At 37.9% G+C, this 12,503-nt stretch overlaps 2 protein-coding genes across 5 annotated transcripts in view; one reads left to right on the top strand and one right to left on the bottom strand.

Annotated features, from left to right (window-relative positions):
• PYURF (PIGY upstream reading frame) overlaps positions 1 to 12,503 on the top strand; it is an 89,081-nt gene that overhangs the window by 37,278 nt on the left and 39,300 nt on the right. The gene's annotated exons all lie outside the window — the stretch shown is intronic.
• Positions 1 to 12,503, bottom strand: part of HERC5 (HECT and RLD domain containing E3 ubiquitin protein ligase 5) — a 50,158-nt gene that overhangs the window by 34,692 nt on the left and 2,963 nt on the right. The window contains exons 2-10 of one of the 2 annotated variants that reach the window (XM_027544091.1): positions 11,867 to 11,987; positions 11,173 to 11,249; positions 8,581 to 8,802; positions 7,332 to 7,423; positions 6,943 to 7,073; positions 5,350 to 5,495; positions 3,991 to 4,067; positions 1,990 to 2,093; positions 403 to 462 (exon numbers count right to left, since the gene is read on the bottom strand). In XM_027544091.1, the coding sequence (XP_027399892.1) occupies positions 403 to 462; positions 1,990 to 2,093; positions 3,991 to 4,067; positions 5,350 to 5,495; positions 6,943 to 7,073; positions 7,332 to 7,423; positions 8,581 to 8,802; positions 11,173 to 11,249; positions 11,867 to 11,987 (1,030 nt within the window). The remainder of the gene's footprint in view (positions 1 to 402; positions 463 to 1,989; positions 2,094 to 3,990; positions 4,068 to 5,349; positions 5,496 to 6,942; positions 7,074 to 7,331; positions 7,424 to 8,580; positions 8,803 to 11,172; positions 11,250 to 11,866; positions 11,988 to 12,503) is intronic. The other variant, XM_027544092.1, reaches the window with a different exon arrangement.

Genomic DNA, 12,503 nt, shown 5'->3' on the forward strand with positions numbered 1-12,503 from the left:
ATTGATACATGTAGAGCATATACTGTGAAACAATCACTACACAGTTACAAATTTTTTCCTTGTGATGAGAACTTTTAAGATCTATTCTCTTAAGGAAGGAAGGAAGGAAAGTCGCTCAGTCGTGTCCGACTCTTTGCGACCCCATGGACTATACAGTCCATGGAATTCGCAAGGCCAGAATACTGGAATGGGTAGCCTGTCCCATCTCCAGGGGATCTTCCCAACCCAGGGATCGAACCCAGGTCTCCCACATTGCAGGAGGATTCTTTACCAGCTGAGCCACAATTCTCTTAGCCAACTTTCAAATATACAATACAGTATTATTAATACTAATCATAGTAACCATGCTATCATTACAGAATACTTTTAACAAAATTTTAAATTTATTATAATATATATTACCTTTCCCTTAAAAAACTTCCAGTCAGACATGCAGGAGATGAAAATATCTCTCTTATTTCCCTATATTAGGAATAAGATTGTGGTTAAAACAAATCAGAATATGTCTCCTTATACAAGAGGCATAATAATTGTCCTTCAAACTCCTCCTGCTATCTCTGAGTTATCTGAATACTGCCATGTGCATCTGAAAGTCTATTTCATTTGTGAAATCTCAAAATTTCAGAGGCAAACAAAGAAATAAAAAGATACGTATTCAGAGAAGCAACAGGAGAAGAGAAGGTTTGACCAACGGTCAGTATTGTAAGACAAATAAAACACTCCCAACATACCCAGTTTCCCAAGCCTTATTTATTTCTATTCTACTGAAGTGGAAACAAAATAGAGGGTGGGGGAGTATGCTCAGTTCCATCTTAGAAGTAACTGCACAAACAGTTCTTGACCATTCGTGCTCTCCAAGTCAAGATGCAGCTATTTGGTGTAACTACTTTCCAGAATTATAAAGCAATACCTAAAGTGTCTCTAAAAGGAAATGCTTGTAAAAATGAGTACAATCTTTAATGATGGTAGGAGTTCTATTATTTACAACAAGGTTGCCTAAGATGTTCAGCTGTGAGTAAGAATTCAACAAACAAGAGACCCAAAGTCAAGCAGGGCTGGGAAACTATACACTATATTTCCTGCTCAGAGTCACAATTACACAAACATATCAAAGGCCCAGAGAGGTCCTGCAATAAAGAGAGCTGCCCTCATGGAGCTTAAGTGCTAGTTGTGATGATTAATTGTATGTATCAACTTGGCCAGAGAATTGGTCAAACACCAATCTAGATGTTGCTGTGAAGGTATTTTTTTAGACAGCATTAACATTCAAATCAGCAGAGTTTGAGTAAAGCAGATTACCCTCTATAACGGGGGTGTGCCTTATCCAATCAGCTGTAAAGGTCTTAAGAGGAAGTGTTAAGGAAGAGGAAATTCTGCCTTCAGACAGCCTTGGGACTCAAGCTTAATATAATTCTTCCCTAGATCTCCAACCTGCAGTCTTGTCTCACAGATTTTGCACTTGCCACCCCCTACAACTGAGTGTGTGTGTGCTCAGTTACTCAGTCGTGTCTAACTCTTTGTGACCTCCAGGGCTATAGCCTGCCAGGCTCCTTGGTCCATACAATTTCCCAGGCAAGAATACTGGAATTTTCACTCCTTAAAAATCTCTCTCTACACACACACACCCTCTTACTGATTCTGTTTCTCTGAAGATCACCAAGTAGTAGACCACTGTGTGATGATTTAGTCACTAAGTCATTTCCAACTCTTGTGACCCCACAGACTGTAGCCCACCAGGCTCCACTGTCCATGGGATTTCCCAGGCAAGAACACTGGAGTGAGTTGCCATTTCCTTTTCCAAGGGATCTTACTGACCCAGGGATCAAACTCTCATCTCCTAAATTGTATGATTCTTTACTGCTGAGCCCCTAGGGAAGCCAAACAGACTACTAATGGACCACAAAATCTTACATCTTTGTACTGTGCAAAATCAACTGGGAAAACACTGATTTAAAGAGCTATATGAGCAGACAGACACTTAGGTTGTACCTTTTTGTATTTTGCCATCGTTTAGTCCCCACATCAGCAATCCATCTCTTTACAGTGCCTTCATTCAAGGTAGGAATTTTCCTCCTCAGATTCACATAGGAATTCTGTAAACAAAATAGTAGAATATAGTAATCTAGATACAAATGAAATAGGTCTTCAACTTTTAGGCACCTTCTAAGGATAGAGCATAATACTAAGTATGGATAATATAGCTCTGGAAAATCATAAAGATTCTACCAAGGAACAATTAATCATTTGCCTGGTTGCCAGTTTCTTGACCAAGGATGTTTAGATCCAAAGTAAACTTCTCTGAATGCCCCAACACTGAACGCTTTATACGGATATGACCAGATTAAATTGAACATTAGAGAGTTTGGGGAGATCCTGAAAGGACTGGGTACAGAAGCAGCAAGAACTCAATTTGCCTTGGTGAAGTAGGATGTGGAGATTATGGACTGATTATTCATAAGACTATGAACCTCGGGTCTTTATTAATACTGGCTGGCAACGTCACTTCAAAATGTTAACCCATTAGCTTCTTAAAACCCTAACCAAAATGCCATTTGCAAGGAGCTTCCTGAAAGGTAAGTAGAATCTAGGGAAATCACACTTATTTGACATACAGTATGGGAAAAATCTGCCGATTCTTGTTGAGTAAAGATGCATGTGGTTTAGACAATAAAGGGTCAATAACGTCTAGCCATTCCCCAACATGAGCCTAGGAACATCATGATTTTGGAATTCACCAAATCTAGATTCTGAAAATTTTTGTTTTACTTAGATACCAACTTATAAAACTTCTAGTCTCTAGTCTCCTAAGGTAATACAAGTAACAACAAAAATAAACAAACGGGACCTAATCCAACTTACAAGCTTTTGCACAGCAAAGGGAATCATAAAAATGGAAAAGACAACCTATGGAATGGGAGAAAATATCTGCAGACAACATGACTGACATGGGCTTAACCTGCAAAGTATACAAAAAGCTCGGCAACTCTATTAAGGTCCTCTGCCCATTTCCTCATTTGGTTGGTTGTTTTTTCATTGTTGAGTTGCCGAGCTCTTTGTATACTTTGAAATTTCTCTAATGAAGACATATAGATGGCCAGTAGGCACATGAAGACGCTGAACATCACACATATTAGAGAAACGCCAAGCAAAACTACAATGAGGTACCACTTCACACTGGTCAGAATGGTCATTATTAAACAGTCTACAAATAACAAATGCTGGAGAGGATGTGGAGAAAAGGGAACCATCCTATACTGTTGGTAGGAATGTAAGTTGGTGCAGCCACTATGGAAAACAGAATGGAGGACCCTCAGAAAAGTAAAAATAGAATTACTATATGACACAGCAATCCCACTCCTGGGTATATACCCACAAAACACTGTAATTCAAAAAGCTACATGTACCCCATGGTCACAGGAGCATTATTCACAATAGCCAAACATGGAAACCACCTAAATGTCTGCCAACAGAAGAATGGATAATCAAGAAATGTGACACGTTTATACAATGGAATATCACTCAGCCATAAAAAGAACAAAAATCATGCCATTTGTAGCAACATGGAAGGCAACTAGAGATTATCATACTAAGTGAAGTAAGTCAGGAAAAGTACCATATGATATCACTTCTATGTAAAATCTAAAATATGGCAAAAATGAACCTACCTACAAAAGAGAAACAGATTCACAGGCACAGAGAATAGACTTGTGGTTGCTAAGGAGGAGGCCAAGAGAGAAAGAGGGGTGGACTGGGAATTTGGGGTTCGTAAACGCAAACTATCACATTAACATGCATAAAAAACAAGGTCCTACTGCATAACACAGGCAACCGTATCCAGTCTCCTGGGATAAACCACCATGGAAAAGAATAGTAAAAGAATGTATATACATATGAAACTGAAGTCATTCTGCTGTACAGCAAAGATTGGCACAATATTATAAATCAACTATACTTCAATTAAAAAAAAAACTTCTAGAGATCTTTTTTTACCTCTTTTTCCATCCAAATCAAAATGCTTTGATTCCCTCCGGCAACCATTATTAACTCCTTTACTGAGGTGCTGCTTTCTGAAAGGAATTTACAAAAAATTAGAAACTCATGTGATACAAACATACATACACAAGTAACTTTAGATCCTTCTTAAACTGAGTCCTTTTATCTTTCTGACAGACAAAGACTCAGTACACTTCCCACTCACAAAGCAAAAATACATATCTACTTCAGGGTGAAGTCTAGTTGGCAAACAGGTGATTCGGAAGGCTGACAACGTGGTATCAGTTTAATATACATGGTTACTATAAATGCTTATATATTCAACACAGTCAAACAAATACTTGATTAGTTAACTGTTCCCTGGTTTAATTTAGCACCTATTACTAAAAACCACATTCTAGGAACTTCCCTGGAAGTCCAGTCATTAGGACTCCATGTTTCCACTGCAGGGAGCACGGGTTCGATCCCTGGTCAGGGAACTAAGATCGTACAAGTCACCTGATGCAGCCAAAAACAAACAAACAAAAAGCCCTTTCTACAACTCAAGATTTAATCAGTGACTATTGGCTCTGAAGAATGTTAACAGTACTTCAAAGGCCTATGTACGTGGTTATAAGAAATTAGATATAAGATACAAACTGCTTATGGAAATAACCGTATCGTTCATTTCCCCAGAAGAACTGAGAGAACTTTAGTACTTTAGGTCACCACTAAGCTTTCAGAAACAAGTGACCCAAGTGCTCCAAGGCACTTCTATAGTGAAACCTTTCAGAATTAAGCCTCTGAAGTTACACAGTGCAAACATAGTTCAAGTCTAGCCCAAACTGCTTACAGGCTAACCCTTCACTTTCCAAGTCTCTGTGCCCTCCAGTAAGATGGGACTGAAAGCTCACATCTCCTGATGCTGCTTAAGGACAGGTAAGAAGACACAAGCAAGTTAAGTACAGTTACACTGCCTGGTGTATGTCAGCTGCTTATCATTCTGAGGGTTTTTTATGATTAGGAGTCAGTTTAGTCAGGTAAGAAAACCAATCATCATGGAAATGATAGGTCCCTTGAAGACTGGAATCAGAGACTGCAAAGGCCTCTGAACCCATATAGTTGGTTTTTTTGTTTTTTTTTTTAATGTTCTATCATTCTAAGTTCACATTAATCTTAACCTGAAGGGCTTAGAAAACTAATGGCTATTCTGACTTGATAAATTAGATACGGTATGTTAAGTTATTTACAAGTAAACATGAAATCAGTAAAATTCCATTCATAGTCATTCATTTTTCTTGGTACATTACACACTTAGGAAAATCAGGTTTTCAACAAAGGCATTTATGCCAAATCCTGTGCTCCCACAGAATTTACCAGATTTGAGTTCTTCACTTGATAGCAATTTCATGGGACGTGGTATCAGCTGATTACGTGTCCCACCGTTTCCCAGTTGTCCTTCTTTTCCAGAACCAAAAGAAAAGACCTTTCCCGTATCAGAAACATAGGCAAGTGTGTGCTGCCTAATAAACAGAAGCACATACAGTCAATTCTCAATTCTCCATAATGATCAGAATATGCAGCAATCTGGTAAAACTTCAGAATAGAAATTATGCTACCCAGTGAGTGAAACTAGTTAACAAACTCCAAGTGGATGAAATTAGCCATGTGGAAACTAAGAAATCACTAATGTGTAGCTGAGGTGATTTTGGAACCCCAAAGTCCACTGAAAGCCATGATGCTGCATCCTGGCAAAGGATTTCCCTTGGTCAGAACAGGCACCACCCCTAGCATTCTACTCCTTTTTTAGGCCTTGGCTTGAGTCACCACCTCCTGGAAGCCATCTCTGAGCTCCTCCCCTTCCCCATCCTAGAAGATGGAATCAGGTGATCCTGAGCTCCAACTCTACTTCCCAAAGACCTTTAATTATGCTGATTTTCTTACCAATCTGATTAATGGCCTCTCCTATTATACAGATGTATAAGGAAAGAATTTGGCCTTGCTCAGAGCTCTGGCCTTTATTCTCACCTCTAGGGAGGTGATGTCTAACCTCTTAGAATTTCCCAAGTGATAGGAGTGTCTCGGTTATTCATGGCAGGCCCCTTGACCACACCTAATAGTTTATCAAAGTGGCTCATAGAGGCCCCTTCAGCTATAGGTAAGCTGAACCTCTGGGTACACAGAGGCTGGAGTCTGAGTTCAGTCACATGGGCAATAATTCAATCAATCATGACTAAGCAATGAAAGTCTGGACTTGGGTGAACTTCCCTGATTGACAATATTCTTCACAGTCATGTATCAGGCTGGGAGGAGGTAACACTGTCCATGCCTCCAAGGGGAGTGGACATCAGAAGCTCCTCATCTGCACCTCTTTTAGACTCTGTCCTATGCAGCTCTTCCTTTAACTCTATCGATAATTTGTATCCTCCTCTTAAAATTGACCATCAGTATAATAGCTTTCAGTGAGCCTTGTGTCTTTCCAGTAAACTCGCCTGTGTTAGTAGGGGTGCTTCTCTGGTTTGCATTAAGACATGTCTAAGGTGAGGATTCCTCCTGTAACACATGCTACTCAGAGGAGTGTGTGTCATGAAAAATCCAAAGTGGTGACAAAGTTTCTTTGGTTAACACAGATAGAGTGAGGATATCAATGAGTAATCCTTTCTAACTCGTTTGTTCATTTTTTCCAAATAAATAATTTTTTAAAAGATAAAGTGCATTTTAATGTTTACAAAGGTATTTCACTGAAGGACCAACAGAAAGTATATTTACATATTTAAAAAATCAATTAAAATAAATATGTATACTAAAATAAAGATTATGATTGTCTAACAATGTGAATTAAGCATTTTCACCTATCTGAAAATGTTTGATAGTTTTAACTCAAAGAAACTGAAGAGAAATTTTATTAAACTACCTATCTAAATTTATTATATTTATCTTATCAATTTTTATTGATACTTTACAACTTACCTTCCACATGCTATCTGGGTCACTCTATTTCCAACAAGCCCAGTTACCAAACGGGGTCTTAACTCATTCTGTGTTGAATTGTGACCGAGTTGCCCGTACTTTCCATCACCAAAAGTAAACACCAGTCCACTCTAAGAAAGGGAATTTCTTATCAGAAATTAGAGAATATGACACAGAAGTAACACTCACTTCTGTGGAGGCATCAGTGAAAAATCAATAAAATCACCATCAGAACAAAGCCCCCCAATTATCAGGACAGTCCTGCATGGGGAAGCAGTGACCTTGCTTCCCCAGGAAACACCAGCTGCCCATATCTCCATGTTCTAGTGCTCTCTCCACTACAAAGTGCTCTTCTGGAACTGCAGTCAAAGAGACAAGGGTACACTAACCTTTGTGAGCAGCGCAGTGTGACAGCCACCACAAGCAAGAAATTCAACTTTCTGATCATCCAGTGCTTCAATACAAGAAGGAGACTCTTTATCTACACAAGGAAAAGAAGAGTTCAAGTAACCACAAGGAAACATTGAATTTCATACTGGAGTTCCACGCTACTGATAAAACACCCAGATTACTTCCTCTAGGCCCATCACAGTAGCTCCCAACACACTCTGACAAGAAAGGCTCTACGCTGGTAGATTTAGGTCTGAAACTGGAACAGGGGTGGTGGTCAAAGGGCCACACTTGGGGGTACTCACCTGTGAAGTGTCACTTTCACTTCCCAGAGCCCCTTCTTCTCTTTTTAAACCTGACTTGATTAGCTTTCGTTGCAGCATATCTGGTATTTCCAATTCTAGTCTAGCATTATTACCCTTCTAATGAACCTAAAGCTTCTTATTTTTCTTTCAAATTCTCTAGTGGAGAGAATTGCCTTACACTACCTCTTCTCTCTATCACGATTACTTCCTTATCCCAAAGAGATTCAGCAAAAGTAAGTTCAGCGGTCCTTTATTCCTTTTCCTCCTGTGAAATGACTTATGGGTTCTCCTGAGTAACTAGCACGGGGACATGTGAGGCAGAAATGCAGTATCTGACCAGTAACCCTAGGCAGAATGTGTATATTACCACGGCTGATAAAGCATCGGAGTTTGCCACACCTGAAATCTCTAACAAGGGGTTTGGGGTCATCAGAAATATTGACTTTTTCTTTGGGGAGGTAGCTCAGTAATGCGAATTACATGTTTATGTGTGTCTACACACATGTAATTAAAACCTTACCACGATTGTATTAATAGATATTTAAAGTCCACAGGTACCTTAAAGGTCACTTCATCCAAACTCATCACTTTACAGAAAAAGAAAATGAGACATGGAGAAAAATGAAGTGACTTGGGTAGGCGAAATTAGTTAATGTGGAAGTGGGAATCACAGCCCAGATATTCCGATCTCTTGTCCAACACTCTTTCCCTTTTTCCCACTTGACCCAGACACTCATCTCAATTACAGCCATGACCTGCACACTGCGTGTGTTATTTAGACCGATTCTACACTGAACACAGAGAGATAACCAGGCAAATCAGTGCTAATGAAAGCGGGAATCTGAACCATTTTTGGTTCAGATTACATTCCAATTATATTCATTTCTCTTATATGTCAAATATATTTGTTTATAATATGAAATTTTAAAATATATTTCCATACTGTAGGTGTGGCCCAGGCCCAGCTGTCCACAATTATTTCTTCCCCAAGAGTAAACATTTCCGGACATGGATAAGGCCATGCTGTGGGCTTCTCCTGCAGAAATCTGAACCAAGGGGACTCCTGAGAGGTTCTCCACAATCTCCGGTGTAGAAGTTGAGGCAAATATTCTTCCAACTCCAAGCTGGCCATCTAAGTTCTGTCCCCAAGCAAAAAGCTCACCACCTTGACATTAACAGAGAAAATGCTGTCTTAGTAAGTTTAAAATGCAGCAGACATCACCCTAGGACATTATATTCTATCCATACTACACCATTACAATCTCGTCCATTCAAACTGACAGGACTGCTCAGATCTCAAGACTCAGTCAGAAAAACTAGAAGAAACTTCTCTTCAGCAGTAAAAGTTACAGTTCCTTATCTCCTACCTCAAAGGGTAGTATTAAGAACTGGATGTCTGTGTTCGCCCAAAACTCCTATGCTGAAATCCTATCCTTCAGTGTGATAGTATTAGGAAGTGGCCTTTGGGGTGGTGACTAAAATTGGATGAGATCATGATAGGGGGAGCACTCATGAATGGGATTAATGCCCTTATAAAAGGGTCCCCAGAGAGCTCTCTTGTCCTTTCCACTTGTAAGAAGACTGCCCTCACTAGATACCAAATCTGCTAAAACCCTGAACTGGACTTCAAATTTCTGCTGTTTAAATCACCTACTCTATTTTTATTATAGCGACCCAAACAGACAAAGAATAAAGCTATTGGAATATATTACAATCAAATTCAAGAAATACTTATTTTTAAAAACTCACAGGATGGGCCTATGAAAGACAGAAATACTCTACTTTTGAAAACTAAAAACCCCGAACTACCTTTCTTTCTCTCCCTCTCCATGTGCCCAAAGATGCTAAATAAATAATGTAAACATACATTTGAAATTGCAGTACAGTATCATGAAGAGTGAGCATCTTCTTCCATGAATTAAATATATGGAGCATATTTTCATTTTATTTATCTATTTTAAAAAATTTTATTGGAGTATAGTTGATTCACAATGTTGTGTCAGTTTCAGTTGTACAGCAAAGTGAATACACATATTGGAACATATTTTTAAAGAAAAGTTCTTAGATGTTATCTAACAGAGATGACAGTACCTAATAGAGGCTGAAAAAATATATCAGAGACTTAAATTTTAGTGAGTACTACTCTGCAAGATACTATGCAGGAACAGGTGAGAGGTAGAGATTTTCCTTCAAACCTAACTACCAAGTGCCTATCAGTCGGCAGGAAATACCAAAATGAGAAGGATGAGTAGTTCCCTTTCTTGCTTTCCCAACTTTCATTCTTCCTACATCGTATTGTGACTTACCAGTAATAAACCCTGAACAATCCCTTCCCCCCACATCCATACATCCTAGGCTTCTTGAAGGCACATGTATCTGTTTCACCTTCACAACCTGAACATGTACTCAAAATGAAAGAGTTGTTCATAAATGGATCATGTCAAACAACCAGCTTTTTCCAATACAAATTAACACTTAAACCTTAACAGAGCCTTCAGTGTAAGTCAAATACATGATCACTTACTTCCCTTGAATTTCAGCTTTCATTCTAAAAGTTTGTATCTGTCCTATGTATTTAAAAAATTTCCTTGATCCTGAATTCCACTATTCCTTATCACCTGCCTGTCTTAATTAGGTCAAGTGGCTTCAGGAAATAATTCATATTCACTACTTCCCTTTCCTACCATTATGGCATCTGATAAAAAATGTTAAGTAATACAGGGTTGAGGAGAATCCCCAAATTCAAAAGTTAATGTTAAAACATGTCAGAGGCCAGCAAACTGGCCATAAAAGCAGACCCAAGGGATTCTGAGCTCCTATCATGGGAGCTGGAAGAACCCTAGGAAAAGGGAAGAAAGTTCTGGAAAAGGGTGGACCATTCCTAGTCTTGATTCCAGAGAGAATGATTTTAATTATTTAGAATATTTTCATTGTTTCGTATTTGAGAAATAGAAAACAGAACTGCTGAAATAAATCTCTAGGCCCAAGATGGCACCCAGGTGCCATGTCACCAAACCAAACTTTCACACTCTGAACGCTCAGCCTAACCAGAAACACAGTACATCCAGTCAGCCAATCCCCAAACACCAAGTTTACTCTGGGCTCTATACTTATTTCCTTGATCAGATATGCAACCACAGTCAATCATGCCCTGTTTCCATATTGAACCTTCTGACACTCTACAAAACTTGCCCTTGCTCAAAATCCCTTGGGAAGAGCATTCCATTGCTTATGAGCTCCTATACGCTTTCAATCAATAGGCTCTTTTCCCTTAAATAAAGAACATCAAACTCATTACCAAATTGCTTTAGTTTTTTCATTTGAGAGAATAAAATGTAGGAAAAGTAATTATGAAAACCGGAAGATTTTATAGGTCCAAGAATTCTGATTTTGTATCTCTTTTAGTAGTGTTCTAGACCGTACCACATTCAAAACCATATTTCGGTCCTGGTACCAAATGAAGCACATACATTCTCTTAGTTCTATATACACATAGATTTACTCTCTTTTGAAAAAACAATATTTAGAAAAGTACCTTTTGAGAGTGCAAGAGAATGATAATCTCCACATGTGATCTGAATTATATTTTTTTCTTGTAAAATGCACTGAAACCTGATGAAAGGAAATATATTTTACATTGATCACAAATAAGTCACAACAGTTAAGAATTATTAACTGTATTTAATTAGGATTGAAACTCCAAAAAGTTAACTTCACATTCAGCACATCTAAAATTATTATAGTAATAATATGCTTTAATTAGTGGTTTAAAAGGAAAATAATGTTCATTCTAAAACTGTGGTAAGATGATTCTAAGACTCTTTTACAAACCATAATTTTATGATGCAGGAATAATACAAGATGAAAATAAGTTCTAATTCACAAGATCTACTAGGAAAAAGTCTCACAAATCATTCCATGATAATTCACTTTTCTCTGGGGGTTGAAAACTACTTTGGGGTTAAATGAGTTAATTACTATGTAAGTCCAATTTGGGGATACGTGGACTAACCAATCATTTCCTTTAAGTGCCAAATCAACATGGTACATGCCCTGGGAGATACAAATTGATTTACAGTTCACTAGTCAGTTCAGAATTCGTCATTTACTTAAGATACCACCATATAAAGCAAAGATTGTATAAAGTAACATTTTCCTACAAAAATTATGATGCTTTTTGAGTGAAATTTACATCATTTTTAATAAAAAGATAAAAAAAACTTTCCTACCTTGCATGTTCTATGCTATACTTGTACTCAAATGGTTTTCCATCCGAGGATAGAACCAGCATGTGCTCTTCTCCTTGGTCCATGGAATGTATCTTCATTTTTTTCCCTAACTTAATGCACTCTGCAGAGCAAATCCAACAGGAACTATCATCACTCACTGTGACCCACTACTATTATTCACTTAATTATAATGCACTTAAAACACCTGGGAAAAAATGTCAACTACACAACTTAACATGAACGTCTAAGAAAATTCAACCATGCACCAAGCAGACAAAATAGCAATGACTATTGTCTTGACAACAGATTTTTTTTTTTAATTTGGGAAAGCATCGATTTATATACTGTTTTAAATTGAATATATCTTTTCAATTAAAATAGCTAACTATTTGCTTTTAGATTCCTGTTTAATAAGTTCAAGGAGAGAAACTAAATTTGAAGTGCTAGAAATGAAAAAGTCTGTAAGAAACTATAATTTAATTTTTGGAGAACATACTTCATTTTAAGAGTAAATGAGGAATTGGGTTTGGGGGACAATTTTTTAAAAGGATGCTATTAAAAGAAATTGTACTGCCAGTGCATATTTAGCGCTTTCTCAAAGTTAAAGATTTAAAACTGTCCACTAAACCCTTTACTT

This window comes from Bos indicus x Bos taurus, chromosome 6 (assembly GCF_003369695.1).
Source record: "Bos indicus x Bos taurus breed Angus x Brahman F1 hybrid chromosome 6, Bos_hybrid_MaternalHap_v2.0, whole genome shotgun sequence".
Taxonomy (NCBI): Eukaryota; Metazoa; Chordata; class Mammalia; order Artiodactyla; family Bovidae; genus Bos; species Bos indicus x Bos taurus.